The sequence below is a fragment of the Mauremys reevesii genome, linkage group 2, assembly GCF_016161935.1.
Source record: "Mauremys reevesii isolate NIE-2019 linkage group 2, ASM1616193v1, whole genome shotgun sequence".
Lineage (NCBI taxonomy): Eukaryota > Metazoa > Chordata > Testudines > Geoemydidae > Mauremys > Mauremys reevesii.
The window spans coordinates 39,113,899-39,130,134 of NC_052624.1; the positions used below are offsets into that span (position 1 = coordinate 39,113,899).

Genomic DNA, 16,236 nt, shown 5'->3' on the forward strand with positions numbered 1-16,236 from the left:
GTACTCTGTGCACAACATAGTGAGATGCCAATCCATTTGATTTCAACACGTTTCTCTAGTGAGTTCAGAACAGATGGAACCTTTAGTTATAACAGTCCTTTTTCTGGGCTCTTACTGGCAGACAAGCTTTTAGCTGAAGGACGAGCACAGACCTGGCTGCAAAGTAGGAGTATGGAGTAAGTGGCAAGAGGAGAAAAAAGTGGAGAAGCTACAAAAAAATTTATTTTCCAACAAAATAACTCTCCACAAGCTGTGTAAACTTTTCTTACTAAAACAAATACTCTAAAACACAAAGATTTTACATTTCCAGTGAAACACTTACAGTAACATTTGCCCGTGTTTTTACTCTCCTGGAGTCTCAACAAACAGCCAGCAGATTTATGCTTTCCCAATTACGTGTAGCAGTAAACTGCCTCATGTTCCCTGACTGCAATTCAGATTTTGAAAATAACAGATAGAATAAAGAAACTGACTGGTTGGAATTTTGCGTAATCGCTTATTTCCTTCACTAGATCCGCACCCCCTCTCCTTATGATGTATGCTCCACCATTCTGACATTAAGACAAAAAATAGAGTGTGTCCATTACAATTTGTGTGAAGTGTGTAGAACAATTGATAGTGCTAGGTTAGTGATTGTTATCAATTTAAAATGCAAAATTATAAGTTTGCAAGAACAGCATAAAATATAGGAATCAAACCTTTTATCTCAAGTATTCATACATTCATATTTACAGTAGAACAAGCTTTCAGTTACAGAAGAAAAAAATGTCTAGATTGAACACTTACAAATTTCCTGAATGAGGCTAGTTCCAGTTGCCAGTAATTCAAAAGCAAATCTGCTGACTTGGCATTAGGACTCTAAAACAGTGTGGTCAAACTTATACAGTAAGAAGGTGTCTGCAGAAATAACATTTATAAACTGTATATACAGTACACAGTACCAGTACATAGAAAATAGATTTTGACTTTATGATTCCCTGTGTGTAAGGCAAGACTGAATTCTGTCCCCAAATGGAGTCCACTAGAGGTACAAGCAACAGATAGTGGCTCTTAAATCAATATGCAAATCAAGTGCATACAAATTAAAAATCAAAACATGAGTTTCAGTTTTGTATGTGCTGATTCTGGCTTGCTGAATACACGGGAGGTTATTAAACATCAACTGTACCTTGTTTTAAAACACTAACACCACCTTGATGGCAACAGATATTGTTCAAGTGGCTGCTACCAAAAACAGCTTGAAAAAAGCCCAGTACAACATTAGGAGTTCTGCAGTTGTACTATGCCAATTTATATAGCACTAATCAAAAAAATAAGTATATGAATATTCTATTTCATGCTATTGCTATGCAAGCAACAGCAATACAAATCAGCATACAGAAGGATACCATATGTTCTGCAATGAAGAACCCAAAGATATTTTCAAGGGGCGTTGTTATACAAGACTTCAAAGAAACACAAAACTGCCAGAGGCCAAAGTTACTAGCGGATGTATACATCCCTGTTCCAGTCTCCTGTGTCATTGCGTTTTCTAGATATCACTTCCCCATCCTTGTCACAATATTGGTCCCTTGATTTATGACGACTGCGTTGTTTATTGCATTCGTTGTGGTCCTGCTCTCGGTCCCTTTCCTTTGAGCGATGCCTTGATTCCCTATGTCTGTGATCACTGCTCCCATGTGACTCGTCTCTATGACTGTGATCCCTGTGAGAATCATTGTGGTCACCATGCTCATGTGAGTACTCTTCCTTTGGTTCTATGTAAGCTGAATCTCTGCTGTCTTGGGTTTCTGAGTCAAACGTTTCTTGCCTAGACAGGCCTCGGCTAACACCACTGCGATGGTTATGGTGTTGTGCTGAGGAAGATGAACGATGTGGAAATTTCTTTGTGGGTTCAATCCGTGCTTCCTCTTCAACTTGTGAGCCAGTTCGTTCTGGGGCTGAATGGTCATTCCTCTGATCTCCTTGAGAGCCCTGGTTAGCATCACAATAGACAGTAAGTTTACAATCATGGGCACATATTTAAAGATATTTCCTTAATATAAATTAAGCTAAAAACAATAACAGCAGTAATTTACATACAAGACAATGCACTGTGAATCTAATCCAGAAACTGTTAGAATTAAACTTGTACTGAAAATATTGTATTGTAATACAAGTGAGCCCTTCCACCCCAAGCAGGATGTTCGGTGGTAGGTCCATGGGCTTGTGCAACATCTTTACTTTCTGAACATTCCAGTTAGCAACAACTGCAGTCGCATTCCAGATCAACATGGAGGATGCAGGAGCAGAACTGGGAATTCAGAAGAGCTAGAGAGGATACATCAGCTTCAGAGAGGGTAGGGATCATTAGAGGGTATTTATTCAGAAACCTCTTTGAGGACATGTATCACTGGAGACAGTCTTTAAAACACAGCTGGGTGAATGCTGAAGGGGTGGAGTGGAGATAGCAATGGAAGGCCAAGATTTTGGCCTCTGGTTTTATTTTAAGAATTAAGCTATGGCTTGACCTGGTATCGCTCATACTTGTATTATAATACCAATAATATCATTGCCCCTCTGGTTTTTTGGTAATCATTCAATTTCTCTCACTGTGATAAGACACTTGGACTTTGACCTTATAGTTAAATGATTATTGCCAAGGAAAATGGAGGGACAATGATATTATCACAAACAATTTCCTAACATATTGCTACTACCTAAAGATTGAAGTAAGAATTACCAAGTACAATCAGTCTTCGTCAGCACAGTGTTTGAAATCACTGCAAAATGAACAATTGTGATTATTTAGCTCAGTTTTGGGGTTCCGTTACATTTACCTGCATTTGTCCCAAAACAGCAGCCAAATGATTGCTGAATTACATTGGAAGTTATATCCCTTGTGTTGTTCAGATTCATGAGTTTCTGACATTATGTCTCTGTCAACACAAGACTCTAGGCTCTACTGTGGAAGTCTTTTGTTTCTGATTTGGTCATTATTTAGCTGATGTTGGCATTCTGGGAGGGGAGTGTATTAAATATGAACGTGAATAGTTAGTACTATTCAGCAAAGTGGGGGGGAAAGAAATGCCCAGAGTTGGTTTCTGAATAAAACATACATATTTATTATGTTCTGTTAGAATAAATTAAAATGTAAAGAAAATAGTCTAAAGCAGATCATTCATTTAAATTTATGAAAAAAATTAAAATTTGTCACAAGGATGGATTTTATAGCACACAAAATAAGAACAGTTATATGGGATATTTTAATTCCCAAATGGTCAAAATGTCAAATACACTCAGTTACAGAATTTTGACCAGTAAAATTCAAAGAGAGCAGTTTGCTGTGATTTAAGAGCAAGTGCAAAACTTCTAGCTGCTCTGAAAAAAAGAATGTTTTATGAATTCAGATCCAGTTGGTCTGCTTTGACCGGAAACAAAGGGCTATGCAAATTATACTTTTCCCCTCCTCCAACTTCAGAAATTGTTAGTGAAAAAAAAAAAATCTAATAGAAGCCATGGGCACCTCCCTGGCGAGAATTGCCCCCAAATATTACAGATGGACTGAGGAAGCAGCATTTGGATCCAGATTAACATTTAGGTTAAATTTTGGGGTTGTGGATCAAAGTCGAATTAGGAGGAAGATTCGGGTTTGGTTTCAGGAGTGCTGAAGTTTTATGAACTGTTCTAAGAAGAGTTCTGTCCAAAAATATGGAACTATTATGAGATCAGTTCTTTTCAGAGATTTCAGGCTGAAATCTTTCAGTTCTTGTGAGACTTTACTGCATCAAAACAAGAAAGGGAAGACAGGCCCTCCTAGTTTTGTATCCTAACAGTGGGTTCAGTGCAAGTTCACTCCATTCCTAAACTTTGAAGAGGCTCAGATTTGAGGTTCCAGATTTGGCCCACCTCTGTTTAAAATATATCTTCATATGATGAAGCAGAAGGAAGTTAAAGTTCTAGATTTTAAACGGGACCACCTTTGCTCAGCATTTCAGGATTAATAAACTGTCAAAACCGTGAAAGCATAAAAGATAGTTTTACAGTGTTCAGAAAGGTGAAATTAATAACCCATTATGGTCCTTGAACAGTGTGGTTAAAAATCAATATACACTAACATAGGTTGGTAGAACATATAAATATCTATTCAAGGGCATAAAAAGGCTTGAGCAATACTATATCTATAAAATTGTATCTAGCACACTACATAACCCTGCTGGCTAATTTCAGTACCTAGACTGCTCTTCCAGCACACAGTTAATTCAGAGCAGTTTTTTCAGCCCTGGCAACAAACAAAGGAAGGAGCTAGCTGGGGCATACACTCTCTTTTCCCAGGATGCTTTGTGAAGAGAGACATATCCTACAGACTGCACTAAAGTGATGTTCCTTGCAGGGAAGAGACTGCCAAGTCTGCAATTCCACAGGGAAATCTCTATTAAAATAAAGCCTTCACTGCAGGGAAAATATTTGCAAGATCCACAAAAAACAAAACACTTCAGCAGTTGAAATTTTAAATGCAGGGACCATTCTTTCTAAGGCCTTGTCTACACAGGCACTTTACAGTGCTGAAACTTTCTTTGCTCAGGGGTGTGAAAAAATATCCCCGTGAGCGCTGCAAGTTTCAGCGCTGTAAAATGGCAGTGTAAACAGTGCACCAGCGCTGGGAACCGCACTCCCAGTGCTGGGAGCTATTCCTCTCATGGAGGTGGTTTTATTACAGTGCTGGGAGAACTCTCTCCCAGCTCTGGAGCCGTGACGACACAGCCACATTAAAGTGCTGCCATGGCAGCACTTTAACGTCAGCTGTGTAGCCAGACCCAGGGAAATGTCAGTCATAGGGATGGACTTGAAAATGAAGAAGCTGATCATAAGTAAATCTTAGTCTGAAATTGGGATGGAACAATTGGCTATTTCATCTGAGGCAAACATGACCCTAATCCTCTCCATGACCTCAGCAGATCCAATGTAGTTCCAAAGATACAGGACATCAGGATGCCACTTATCATTCATACAGCAGAAGCATCTGAAGTCCCCAACCAAAATCAGAGCCCTATTGTGCTTGGTACAATAGGCAGAAAGAGTTCTGAATTAGGCAAGGCAGACAAAGGGTGGGACTGGAAACAGAGATGAAGTGACTTCTTAAGGTCACACAGCGGGTCAGTGACAGAGCTGGGAACAGTACCCATGTCTCCTTATAACACCAACAGAGCCTGGTCTTTGGTGGGTGGGATTGAATCTGGGACCTTTGGAGCTAAATGCATGAGCCTCTACTGCATGAGCTCAAAGCCATATAGCTATTAGCTAAGGCTATAGAGAAGACTCATTAATCCTTCTCTCTAAGTGGTCTTGGTGCCACTAGAGGGGACAGAAACCACACCCAGAAGGTGTGTGGGTTACATCCCGATTCCCCATCCAATGCCCCATTGGCTAGCAACACTGCATCTCAAATTCCCACTTGCATAATATGCTAGCATATAAGGAGGGTACGATGAGGGAAGTGTGTGATCTGAGGGCCAGTGGATAAGGGAGCCATGGAGGGGCCACTTCATCCTGCAGTAGTGTAGTGGCTATGAAGTGACTCCATTACCACTCCATTGCCTGTGGAGGTGGACGGATGGATTCCTCCCCAGCTTGTCCCTGTGGAACGCTCTCACACACAGCCCAGTCACTCAGGCAGGGTTCTGGGATATTAGTCACTTTGAAAGTTACCAGAGGCAGTAACATGCATGGCATTACTGTTAATCCTGTTGTATAACTATGACTGAATCACATATGACAAGTTATAAAAATACTGGTGGTGGTAAGTATGTTACTGCAGCAGTGGTTGTTCTGGGCATCAGGAAATTCCACTTCCCATCACCATACATTTCCAGCCAGGCCCTTTCACCCTTTGGAATCCAAAGATGTCTTGCTAGTCAGCAAGTAAGGAAACAAATGCTAGTGTGAATACAATGAAGATCACAAGAAAAGCATCTGTCTTCAAGTATTTACATTATAAAAGTGCAAAGCTATTCTGCTCTATCAACTTATGGCTCCCAGTGAAGCACATTAAGCAACTTCTGTTACCAGAATTCACACTGTGTGCCCTGGCAGGTCTCCCTCCCTTTGCAGAAATGAATGGGGGTGAGAGAAAAGAGAGAGAGAGAGAGAGAGGAAACTATACCTGTAAATTTATGTTTGGACCTGGGCTGATAGGAAGAGTGGCTGTTGCAAGTGTGCGAGTGAGGAGTTGGTTGGGAGGATTGCTGCAAGGAGGATGGGTGGCCTTCCAGTAGGCTTCCAGATAGTCAGCCAGGTGCTCACAGGCATCTTCAAGCTGGTTCTCATCCAGAATTACATCAAACATTTCCTGTGAAGGGAGACATTTTAGTGAGAACAGCCACCGTCGGAGCCAATATAAAACCACAGAAGGTGCTGATGATAGACCACATTAGAAAATGCTTTTACTATTGCACCACAAATAAATCAGATTCATAATATTCATGTCCTGAACATTTTGCGATAGAACTTTAAAAAAACAACAACAATTGACTTAAAAGTAATCTGTTCATAACAGTGAGATTATACTTTCCATGGCAAGCCAGAATGATCGACACTTGGAAAGATGTATGTAATCTGGGAAGCCAGAATTGGTATTGTAAAAATATATTTTAAAACTCAAATATGGGAACAGAAGTTAAACAGTAGAAGAACTTTTTAATTGTTGGAATAAAGAGATGGCGGAACAAGCTACCAAAGAAAAATGTGGAATCCCTATACCTAGTGATACTTAAGACAAAACTGATAACAATAAAAGACAAAATGAATAATACTTAGCACTTGTGTGGTGATTTTCATCTTTAAAAAGCTGCACAGATATTAAGTAACTCACTCTTAATTTACCACTATATCCCATTCCCACTTAAAGCCTAATGAATGACTTCTGTCGGCTTCAGTTGCAGTTGGACTGGCCCCATATAGACTCTAAGCTCTTTGAGGCAGGGCCCTTGTCTTTGTACGGGCCTGTACAGTGCCTAGCAAACTCTTGATATTATGGTATAGTGATGGATCTGCAAAGCAGGGGACTAGAGCTTCCATCAGCTCTTCCCAATTGTACATCCCCTTCCTCTTGACAAAGCAAGGACTACAGTTCCCATCCGTCCCCTCCCCACTGCACTTGTCCTTCTGGAGGCCAGGTAAGGGAAAAAATCCTGAATCAGGAAGTGGCGAGGCTGCTTTGGGAGTGGGAGCCACATGTCAACAGGGAGCTGGAGCGAAGCCCCAGGAACTGTGGACAGAGACACATGTGGAACAAGCTGTGACTGCCAACATCACAGCTGGGCGCAGGTCTGTGTGGGACTTACAGGGGAGCAGCCAGGGCCGGCATTGGGATTTGAGAGGCGCCATTTTCTTCGGCAGCGACCGCAGCGGACAGATCTTCAGCCGCTCCGGTCGCTGCCGGTATTTAGGCAGAGGGAGCTGGGGCAGGGGAGCGCGGGGAGGGCTGTCTGAAGCAAGTAAGGGGGAGGGGGATGGCACGCAGGGGAACTCCCCGCCCCAGCTCACCCCTGCCCCGCCTCCTCCCCGAGCTGGTTGTGGCTGCTTCACTTCTCCCGCCTCCCAGGCTTGCGGCGCCAATCAGCTTAGGTGGGAGGTGGGACAAGTGAAGCAGTGACGGCATGCTCAGGGTGTTCGTGCGCAGAGCAGGGGTGAGCTGGGGCGGGGGGGGCCTCAGGGCGGAGGGTGGGGAGCTGCCGCAAGGGGGGCGCCTGAGGGCGGAGGGGGGGAGCTGCCGTGGGGCGGGGCCTCAGGGCGGGGGCACGGGTAGGGGTGGCATAAGGTGGAAGTTTCGCCTAGGGCACGAAACATCCTTGCACTGGCCCTGGGAGCAGCAGCAGCTGGGCTGGGAGCCAGCACAAAGGAGCCTCAATGAGAGACACTAACTGAGCTTGCCTGCAAGCCTGCAAATGCTTACTTGCTTGAATAGAGACTGGACTGGAGAGGGCACTCCAGGCACTAAGCCTGAAGAGCCGTAACTCTCAAATGGACTGCCCCAGAGACCCAAACAGGAAGTGCCACTGCTCACTCTGAACTGCAGCTGTTTAAACTTCTCTACCTAGAGTATCTGCAACCTTTCCACTTTCCAGCCAGCTCCAGTAAAAACCTCTCTCTTAGCCATGTGTCTGAGTGTTTCAGGGGATTCCCCGGGTAGCGCCTACAAGGCTTAGCTGCTTCAGCAGCTACATTGCTTGCCTCTGGGACACAGTACACTGGGTGCACTACTGGCGCTACAGGCACGCTAGTGATTTGGGGCAAAGCGTAAACCCAACTATAAAGTATATTCATAATAATAATCCTCACAATGTTCGTGTGAGTAAATCTGGGTGATTTTTTTTTTGGCAAATAATGTATTTGCTGAAAAATGCATTTCTTAAGTCACTAACTATTCACAAATTCTGCTTGAATTTGGTAAATAAATAGTTCAAGCCAAAACAAAATTGTCAAAAAATAAATTAAAAAGTTGAAACAGTTCATTTAGACCGTTTCAAAATGTTTCATTTTGATTTTTCATTTTGAAAATTAGTATATATTAGTATATATACTTAAAAAGGTGAAAAAAATGAAGGTTACTTACTTATAATTGGAGTTCTTTGAGTTGGCTCTGGATACTCACACTTATGGATACTGTTCCGCCTTGTGATGGTAAATCTTCTCCCAGCAGTGTCTGCTTAGGGGCTTGCACACCCCTTTCTACTTCTCCCCTCAGTGTCTCCCAACATATGGGGTGGGGGAGGGCAAAGAGCCCTCTCCAACCTCAGTTCCTTCCACCGCCAACCCAGAGAAAGGAATTAAAAGACTCTGAGAAAAAAGGGAAGGAGGGCAGGAAGAGTAAATATGCAGCGCAATCTTGAAGAACTCTGGTTAGAAGTAACAAATCTTCATTTCTTCTCCGAGTGGCTCTGCACAGTTCCACTTATGGGTAGTTTAATTAGTAGTGCTGCAAATAACTTGGAGGAGGGAACAGAATCCTAACTGAATAGACATGGAAGCACTACTCTACCAAATCATCCATCAGCCCTTGAAGCCAAATCAAGAGCATAGTATTTACTAAAAGTGTGCACTGAACTCCAGGTTATAGCCCTACAAGTCTTGATGCAAGCAAAAGATGCTGCCAAAGCTCTAGTGAAATGAGATTGTACCATTTAATGTAGACACCAGAATGTCTGTAACCTGTACTATTCAACAATACATTGTTTAATCCATCTAGAAATAGTCTGGGAGGACCCTTATGGTTTTTAGTAGAAGAGATGAATAATGTAGCTGTTTTTCATAAACTTTTAATTCTATTTAAATAAAATGCAAGAGCATCCAAAGAGCGTAAAATTATTCCCCTTTATTCGTATGCAGCCTTGGAAAAAATACTGGCAAATTAATTGTTTGATTGATGTGAAATTCAGGAACTATTTTTGGCAAAAACCTGGGGTCAGGTCTAAGAATCACCTCACTTTTGTGCAAAGGCATCAATGGTAGTTTAGCCATCAAGGCATTTATTTAATTCACTCACCCTTCTGGCTGGCAATATGGCAATAATGCATGCCATCTTAACAAATAAATAATATGAAGAACACTCAGCCAAGGGTTCAAAAGATGGCTTCATGTGTGTAGATAAAACCAAATTACGTTCCCAAGGAGGGACAGCATTCCCTCAAAGGGGGAGACATGTTAGATAATCCAACAGAGAGGAAAAGCTTAGGAGATTTCCTAAAGGCCTTTGTACTATCCAGGTAAAAGGCGAGGGCTCTCTTAACATCTAGCGTGTGCAGTATAGCTTCCCCATTATCACAGTGAGACTTGGGGTAAAAGGAAGGTGAATGAGTTGGTTTATGTGAAAAGACAGAGTCACCTTGGGGATGAATTTCAGGTGTGGTCTGAGAATAACCTTGTCCCAAAAAACATATTGTATAAGGGGTGTTTGCCATTAGTGTTGCTATTCTTCTCGCCGAGATGCTCACCACCAGCAAGTCTGTCTTCATAGACAGGTATGTGAGCAAACAAGCAGCCTTGGGTTCAAAGGGCAGCCTAGTCAGGCTCTTTAGGACTAAGTTTAGGTCCCAGGCTGGGGTGGAATGTCTGGGCTGGGGAAAAAGTTTTACTATACCTTGAGCAATCACTTTGTGGTTGGGTGTGAGAGCACTGAGGTTTGTCTAGTCTGAATTTTTCAGCCTGTAGACTGAGCTGAACCACATCTGAAGGCACCTCATATGAAGTCTGGCATGAGATATCACAGATGTGCCTGCAGCTGTATGCCCCAGAAGCTGGAGGCAGTGTCTGGCTGATATTTGATGACTGGTTTGTGCTGCTTCTATGAGTGTGACCAACGTGTGTGGAACCTGTGCTGTGGCAGGAGCACCCTCCCCTGTAACAAGTTGAGATCAGCTCCTATGAACACTAGTTGCTGTACAGGGGTGAACGTAATGTTTTGGACATTGATCTGTAGGCCCAGCTCTGTGAACAAGTCTACCAAAATTTGGGTGACCCAGAGGGCTCTCAGGAGACAATCATCCAGGTAGGAGTAGATCATAATCCCTTGGGAGCCTTGGTGAGCTGCCACTCTTGAGAGGACCTTGGAGAATACTCTTTTAGCCGATGAGAGGACAAATGGGAGTACTCTGTATTGGTAATGGTCCTGGCCCAAGGTAAATCTGAGGAATTATCTATGGGAAGGTAGGATTGATATGTGGAAATAGGCATCCTGTAGGTCGAGGGCCAAGAATCAATCTGCTTGTTCCAAAGAAGGAATAATGGCTGCTAGTGTGATCATCTTGAATTCTTGAGCTCTGACACATTTGTTAAGTGTTCTGAAGTCTGGTATGGGTCTCCAACCTCCTTTCTTCTTGGGTATCAGGAAATAATGAGAGTAGAAACCTTTACCTCATGTAACAGTGTACGTCAGCCACCAAAGTAAAAGTCCTCTTTGGATCAGAAGATGAACCTGGATCTGAAGCACAGGTCAAAGCTGGAGCTGAAAATTTGGATGGTGCAGAATCTAATGAAATATTCAGCTCCACCTCTTTGGTCTCCAGAAACTGAAGCTGGAATCAGCCTGGGTTTTGGAGCTGGAACCGTAGAGGCCATGTCAGAATTGAGCAGATCCAACAAATTTGACATGCAGGTACTGGCACTGCTAACAGTGTCTGTTTTCTCCCTTGCCTCCTTCTTCAGAACTGATACATCCAGAGCTGACAATGTAACTCTTGGTTCCATAGCAGATGCTCTGCCTTTCTCTATTGACAGGGCCTTTGAAGACCTTACAGCTTGAGCAGCAGGATCTGGAGTCCGACCAGATGAAGGTTCCCATTTCTTGGATCCTTTAAGCTGCTTCAACTTGCTGGAGTAAGTCACAGCAGCAGAGGCTGGCCTCTTAGACTTTGGATCCAACAAACGCCCGAGACTAGAGGATTTAGCCTCAAAGGCCTCCTTAAGTAGAAGCACCTGCAATCTGTTGTGTCCCACCTTGCAAGCTCTGGGTGTGAAAGTCTGGCAGATGGAACATCCAGGAGAGTGGCCCTCTCCCAAAGATGTCATGGACGTCAGATGCTGGGAGGAGAGCTGGGCACAAAGCACATCTCTTGAATCCCACCTTCTTTTTTTTAATTCAGCTCCACTGTAACCCAGAACTAACTACTAACTAACTTAACTAACTATACTAAACAAGTATAAAGACACTAAGAAGTGGAGAAAACCCCAGATCTGAATGGACTAGAGCAGTTTGCGTCCATCTGGCATAGTGATTGGAAGGAACTGAGGTGGTAGAGAGCACTGTGTCCCCTTATTGAGCCTCGCCCTCAGAACAATTGGAGATGCTGATGGGAGGGGCAGGAGAGGCCACTTGGGCACTATAATGGACACACCTTCGAGATGGTTCTACCATTAGGTACCACAAAGTGGCACAATACCTGTAAATGGGGATATACAGAGCCAACTTGAACACCTGAAAATGGCCTGAAATGAAACATAAAATCAAAAATATTTTGTTCAACCTGAAGCACTTTTTTTGGTTTTTGGTTTCGGCAAACCCTGTCGTGTCCCCCTCCCCTCCTGCCCCACCCCAAAAAAAGTCTGTTTTGGTTTGAACTGAACTGAGGATTTGTTTTTTCAAATTTTTTGTTTTGGTCCCCGAATCAGAAAAATCAATTATTTGCTCAGCCGTAATAGTGAGTAGCTGAGCAAGATATTATCATCTTCATTTTAAATATGGAGGTGTATCACATCACCTCCATATTGCTGCACGTAACAAAATTCATTCCACACATGTGTGGGAAAAATTAGAGGGAACACTGCCAGAGGCAACTTTTGGTCATAAACCAAATCAGTTTAGTTTTGGATCAATAACCTATAAAGAGTTACTGAAGTAATCCAGTTCCTCAGCTATGCATCATGTAAAAATACTGGTGGCCCAATACCTATATATCTCCAGGATTAATCATGTTGCTGAAAAAGAAATATATTTGACCATTATGCCATGCAGAGATCTCAAATGGAGTTTTGTACAAAATGACAAGTGAAATATGAACAGATAGTGGCAAGCAGCAACAAATGTTACACAATTAGCCTATTACTTGGAAACAAAGGACAGACTTAGTCCCTTTGAACAAGAGTCTACATATCCACATCAGTAATGCATCAACAGTAACTCACTGGAGGACATTGAGCCAGTTTATCAGCTGCCACCATTTGAACATTAAGGTGTTTAGCCTGAGATTTCCCTCGAGATTTTATTAGCCTCTGTAAAACCTGTGGAAAATAAGACAGTTAAAATACACAGTTGATGGGAAAAGAAAGAATTCAGAAGCAAGTAGTAGTCAGATAGTGGGAATACGATCAAACCATTACGTTCAATAGGAGATTTGCCAGGGACTTGATTGTTTGCAGGATTAGGCCCAATGTATTTGTGTACTCTTCAAAAAAGTAACTCTTGTTTTATAATTTTTAACATATCTAATAATTTCTCATTCACTGGCTTTCAGAGCCTCTTGCCTTTTAGGCCCTGAACAACCTCGCTTCTGCCTACCTCTCTGCTCTCATTCTCTTTATTCCCTTTCTCCCTCCTTTTCTGCCCAAGTTGCACTAACTGACCCCTTCCGGTCCTCCTACTCATGTGTGCCTTCTTCCATGTAGCCATTTATACTGAGACTCTTGAGAATGCTCTTCCAGACCCATTTTGCCAGGCCTCCACTTTCTCCTTCCAACGTCTCTTCAGGATGTACTTGTTCCAAGAAGATTATAAATGTAGACATCTCCATACAGTGAAATGGTGGTAAATTAAATGACTGAACATCTTAAGAATAAACTGAACAAAAATTACAGAAATAAACACTGTGTGTGCGGAACTGTACTGACCAGTAGTCCTGCTGCTCATAACATCTCCTCCCTTATCTTCATTTCTATACTGTGTACTTGGATTATAAAGTTCTTCTTCGAGTGATTGCTCCTATGCATTCCAGTTAGGTGTGCGCGCCGCGCGTGCACAGCATCTCGGAACTTTTTTTACCCTAGCAACTCCGGCGGGCTCATGCCCAAGGCACCGGGCTTTAAGCCCTGCGCAATCTGCCAGAGGCCTATGCCGATCGGGGACCCGCACGACGCCTGTCTTCGTTGTCTCGGCGAAGGTCATCGCACAGACAAGTGCCCGATCTGTTCCGCCTTCAAGCCGAGAACGCGTAAGGAGCGGGACAATAGACTAAAGCAGCTCCTTATGGAGGCGTCGCTACAGCCCCCGGCACCGGCTGCGCCGGCACCGAGAGCCTCATCGGTGCAGAGCGCACCGGCTGCTCCGAGCCGCTCCGGCACCGCGGCACCGCAGCCTCAGTCAGGAACTGAGAAGACCCGGCACCGCTCCCTTTTGCCTGCTAGGAAGCGCAGGCTGGCAAAGGCGATCGCTAAGTCCCGCGCGGAGGACTCAGCCATGACTATTGCGCCAGCTGCGACTCCCGCGGTGGCCGTGCGCCAGGCAGGCACCGGGCCGTTGACTCCGGCGCCGCAAGGGCCGTCGAGTCCGGCACCGCCACGCTCCCCGGCACCGTCCGCGGTTGAGCCACGACTGCCGTCGATGCCGGAGACATTCTTTGCGGCGCGTGAGCTGATACAGCTCGTAGAGGCACCGAGCCTCCGGCCCCCGGCACTGCCGGTGCGGGCTGTCGCATCCGTCGGAAAGCCGGCGATGATGATCCGGCCGCCCTCCGCGGATCGCCGGCACAAGCGACACTCCCGGTCCCGGTCACGCTCCCGGTCCCGACGACGGTCGCCTTCTCGCCATTCTCGATCTCAGCACCGTTCGCCGTCCCGGTACCGGTCGCCATCCCGCCGCCGGTCGGAGTCCCGGTACCGTTCGTCATCTCGGTACCGGTCGCACTTCCGGCACCGATCCAGGTCCCGATCGCCGTCGCGTTGGCACCACTGGAGGTCTCAGTCCCGGCGCCGTTCCCGACACCGCGACTCCCGCAGCCACTCCTGGCACCGCAGATCCCGCTCCCGGTCGAGCTCCCGGCACCGGTCGAGCTCCCGGCACCGCGGTGGCCGGCGGTCTCGGTCACCGTCCCGGTACCGGAGGTACTCACACCATCCCTCGGTACCGTCTGCGGAGAGACTGCCGCCTTCGGCGATACAATCCGTCAGCGCCTCAGCGCCTCCTTGGCCATCCCGCCCAGCATCGGTGGCCCCCGGCGTGGTCAGCACCACGCACCTGCCACCGACCCCACACGGCGATCCTCAGGGGTCTCAACGGTGGGGCTTCTGGGTTCCCTGGGCCCAGCATGAAATGCAGGGCGTACCGTTTCCCCTGAGAGACTTGGCCTCCGAGCGCAGGGTCCCCGAGGCGACGGTTAGCCGGCCGGCTCCTTCTCCTCGACGCGAGCCCTCCGTTCCACCGGACCACCAGTCCTCCATGCAGCCCGACCCAGCCGAGGCGCAGTCAACAGCCCCTGTGGCGGAGGCCGTAGTGCAGGGCTTGTCCTCATCGTCCTCCCCGGACGAGGCGGTGGCCGGTGCTTCAGCCAAGGAACTGCCGCCCATTGATCTGAAGGCCCACCAGGACCTGCTTTGCCGGGTGGCGATGGCCATGGATCTCCCAGTAGGAGAGGTCCAGGAGGACGAGGACCCCATTACCAATGTGGTGGGCGCGGAGGCGTGGCGTTGCCCTTTGTCAGGACAATCCAGAAAAACACCACCACGCTCTGGCAAACACCCACATCCATTCCTCCCACGGCCCGTGGGGTTGAGCGTAAATACTCGGTTCCCCCGACGGGCTATGAGTACCTTTATACCCACCCGACCCCGGACTCGCTGGTCGTGCAATCGGTTAACGACCACGAGAGGCATGGTCAACCTGCCCCTGCGCCTAAGTCCAAGGACGCCCGGCGCATGGACCTGCTAGGCTGCAAGGTCTACTCGGCAGGCGGCTTGCAGATGCGCATTGCTAACCAGATGGTCCTCCTCGCCAGGTACGTCTATGACATCTTGACGTCCCTGGCGAAGTTCACAGAGCTCCTGCCATCAGCCTCCCGCCAGGAGTTCGCGGCGCTGTTGGAAGAGGGCAGGAGATCATCTAGGTCCTCCATCACGGCCGCCCTCGACGCTGCGGACTCCGGAGCTCGGACCTTAGCCTCTGGCATGTCGATGCGGCGCATCGCCTGGCTGCAGTCCTCCACCCTGCCGCCGGAGGTGCAGTATACTCTGCAGGACCTGCCCTTTGACACGCAGGGTCTCTTTTCTGAGAAGACGGATTCTCGGATCCAGACCCTGAAGGACGGCCGTATTGCCATCCACACCCTCGGGATGCACATGCCGGCGACGCAGCGCAGGTCCTTCCGGCAGCAACCCTCCCGGCCCTTCTATCGACATGGTGGTCACGGTCACCAGGCCGACCCTCGAGTCCCTCAGCTGGTGGCTCGACCCGGAGGTCGTGTGTGCCGGAGTCCCATTCCACCCTCCTCGCCCGTCCGCCACTCTGACCACGGGTACCTCAGCGCTCGGTTGGGGAGCTCACCTGGGCGATCTTCACACCCAAGGCCTGTGGTCGCCCCAGGAGCTCGCCCTGCACATCAATGTCCGCGAGCTGCGAGCGATCCGTCTGGCCTGTCGCACCTTCTGCACCCACCTGCAACGCCGCTGTGTGACAGTGTTCACGGACAACACCACGGCAATGTTCTATGTGAACAAGCAGGGCGGAGCACGCTCCTCCCTCCTCTGCAAGGAAGCTTTGCTCCTGTGGGACTTCTG

At 46.5% G+C, this 16,236-nt stretch overlaps 1 protein-coding gene across 9 annotated transcripts in view; it reads right to left on the reverse strand.

Annotated features, from left to right (window-relative positions):
- Positions 1 to 204: 204 nt before the first annotated feature.
- Positions 205 to 16,236, reverse strand: part of CACNB2 (calcium voltage-gated channel auxiliary subunit beta 2) — a 424,293-nt gene continuing 408,261 nt past the window's right edge. For all 9 annotated transcript variants that reach the window (XM_039524807.1, XM_039524809.1, XM_039524806.1 and 6 more), the window contains 3 exons: positions 12,658 to 12,753; positions 6,143 to 6,328; positions 205 to 1,974 (listed from right to left, as the gene is read on the reverse strand). In XM_039524807.1, coding sequence (XP_039380741.1) covers positions 1,483 to 1,974; positions 6,143 to 6,328; positions 12,658 to 12,753 — 774 coding nt within the window. In that variant the 3' untranslated portion in view covers positions 205 to 1,482. The remainder of the gene's footprint in view (positions 1,975 to 6,142; positions 6,329 to 12,657; positions 12,754 to 16,236) is intronic.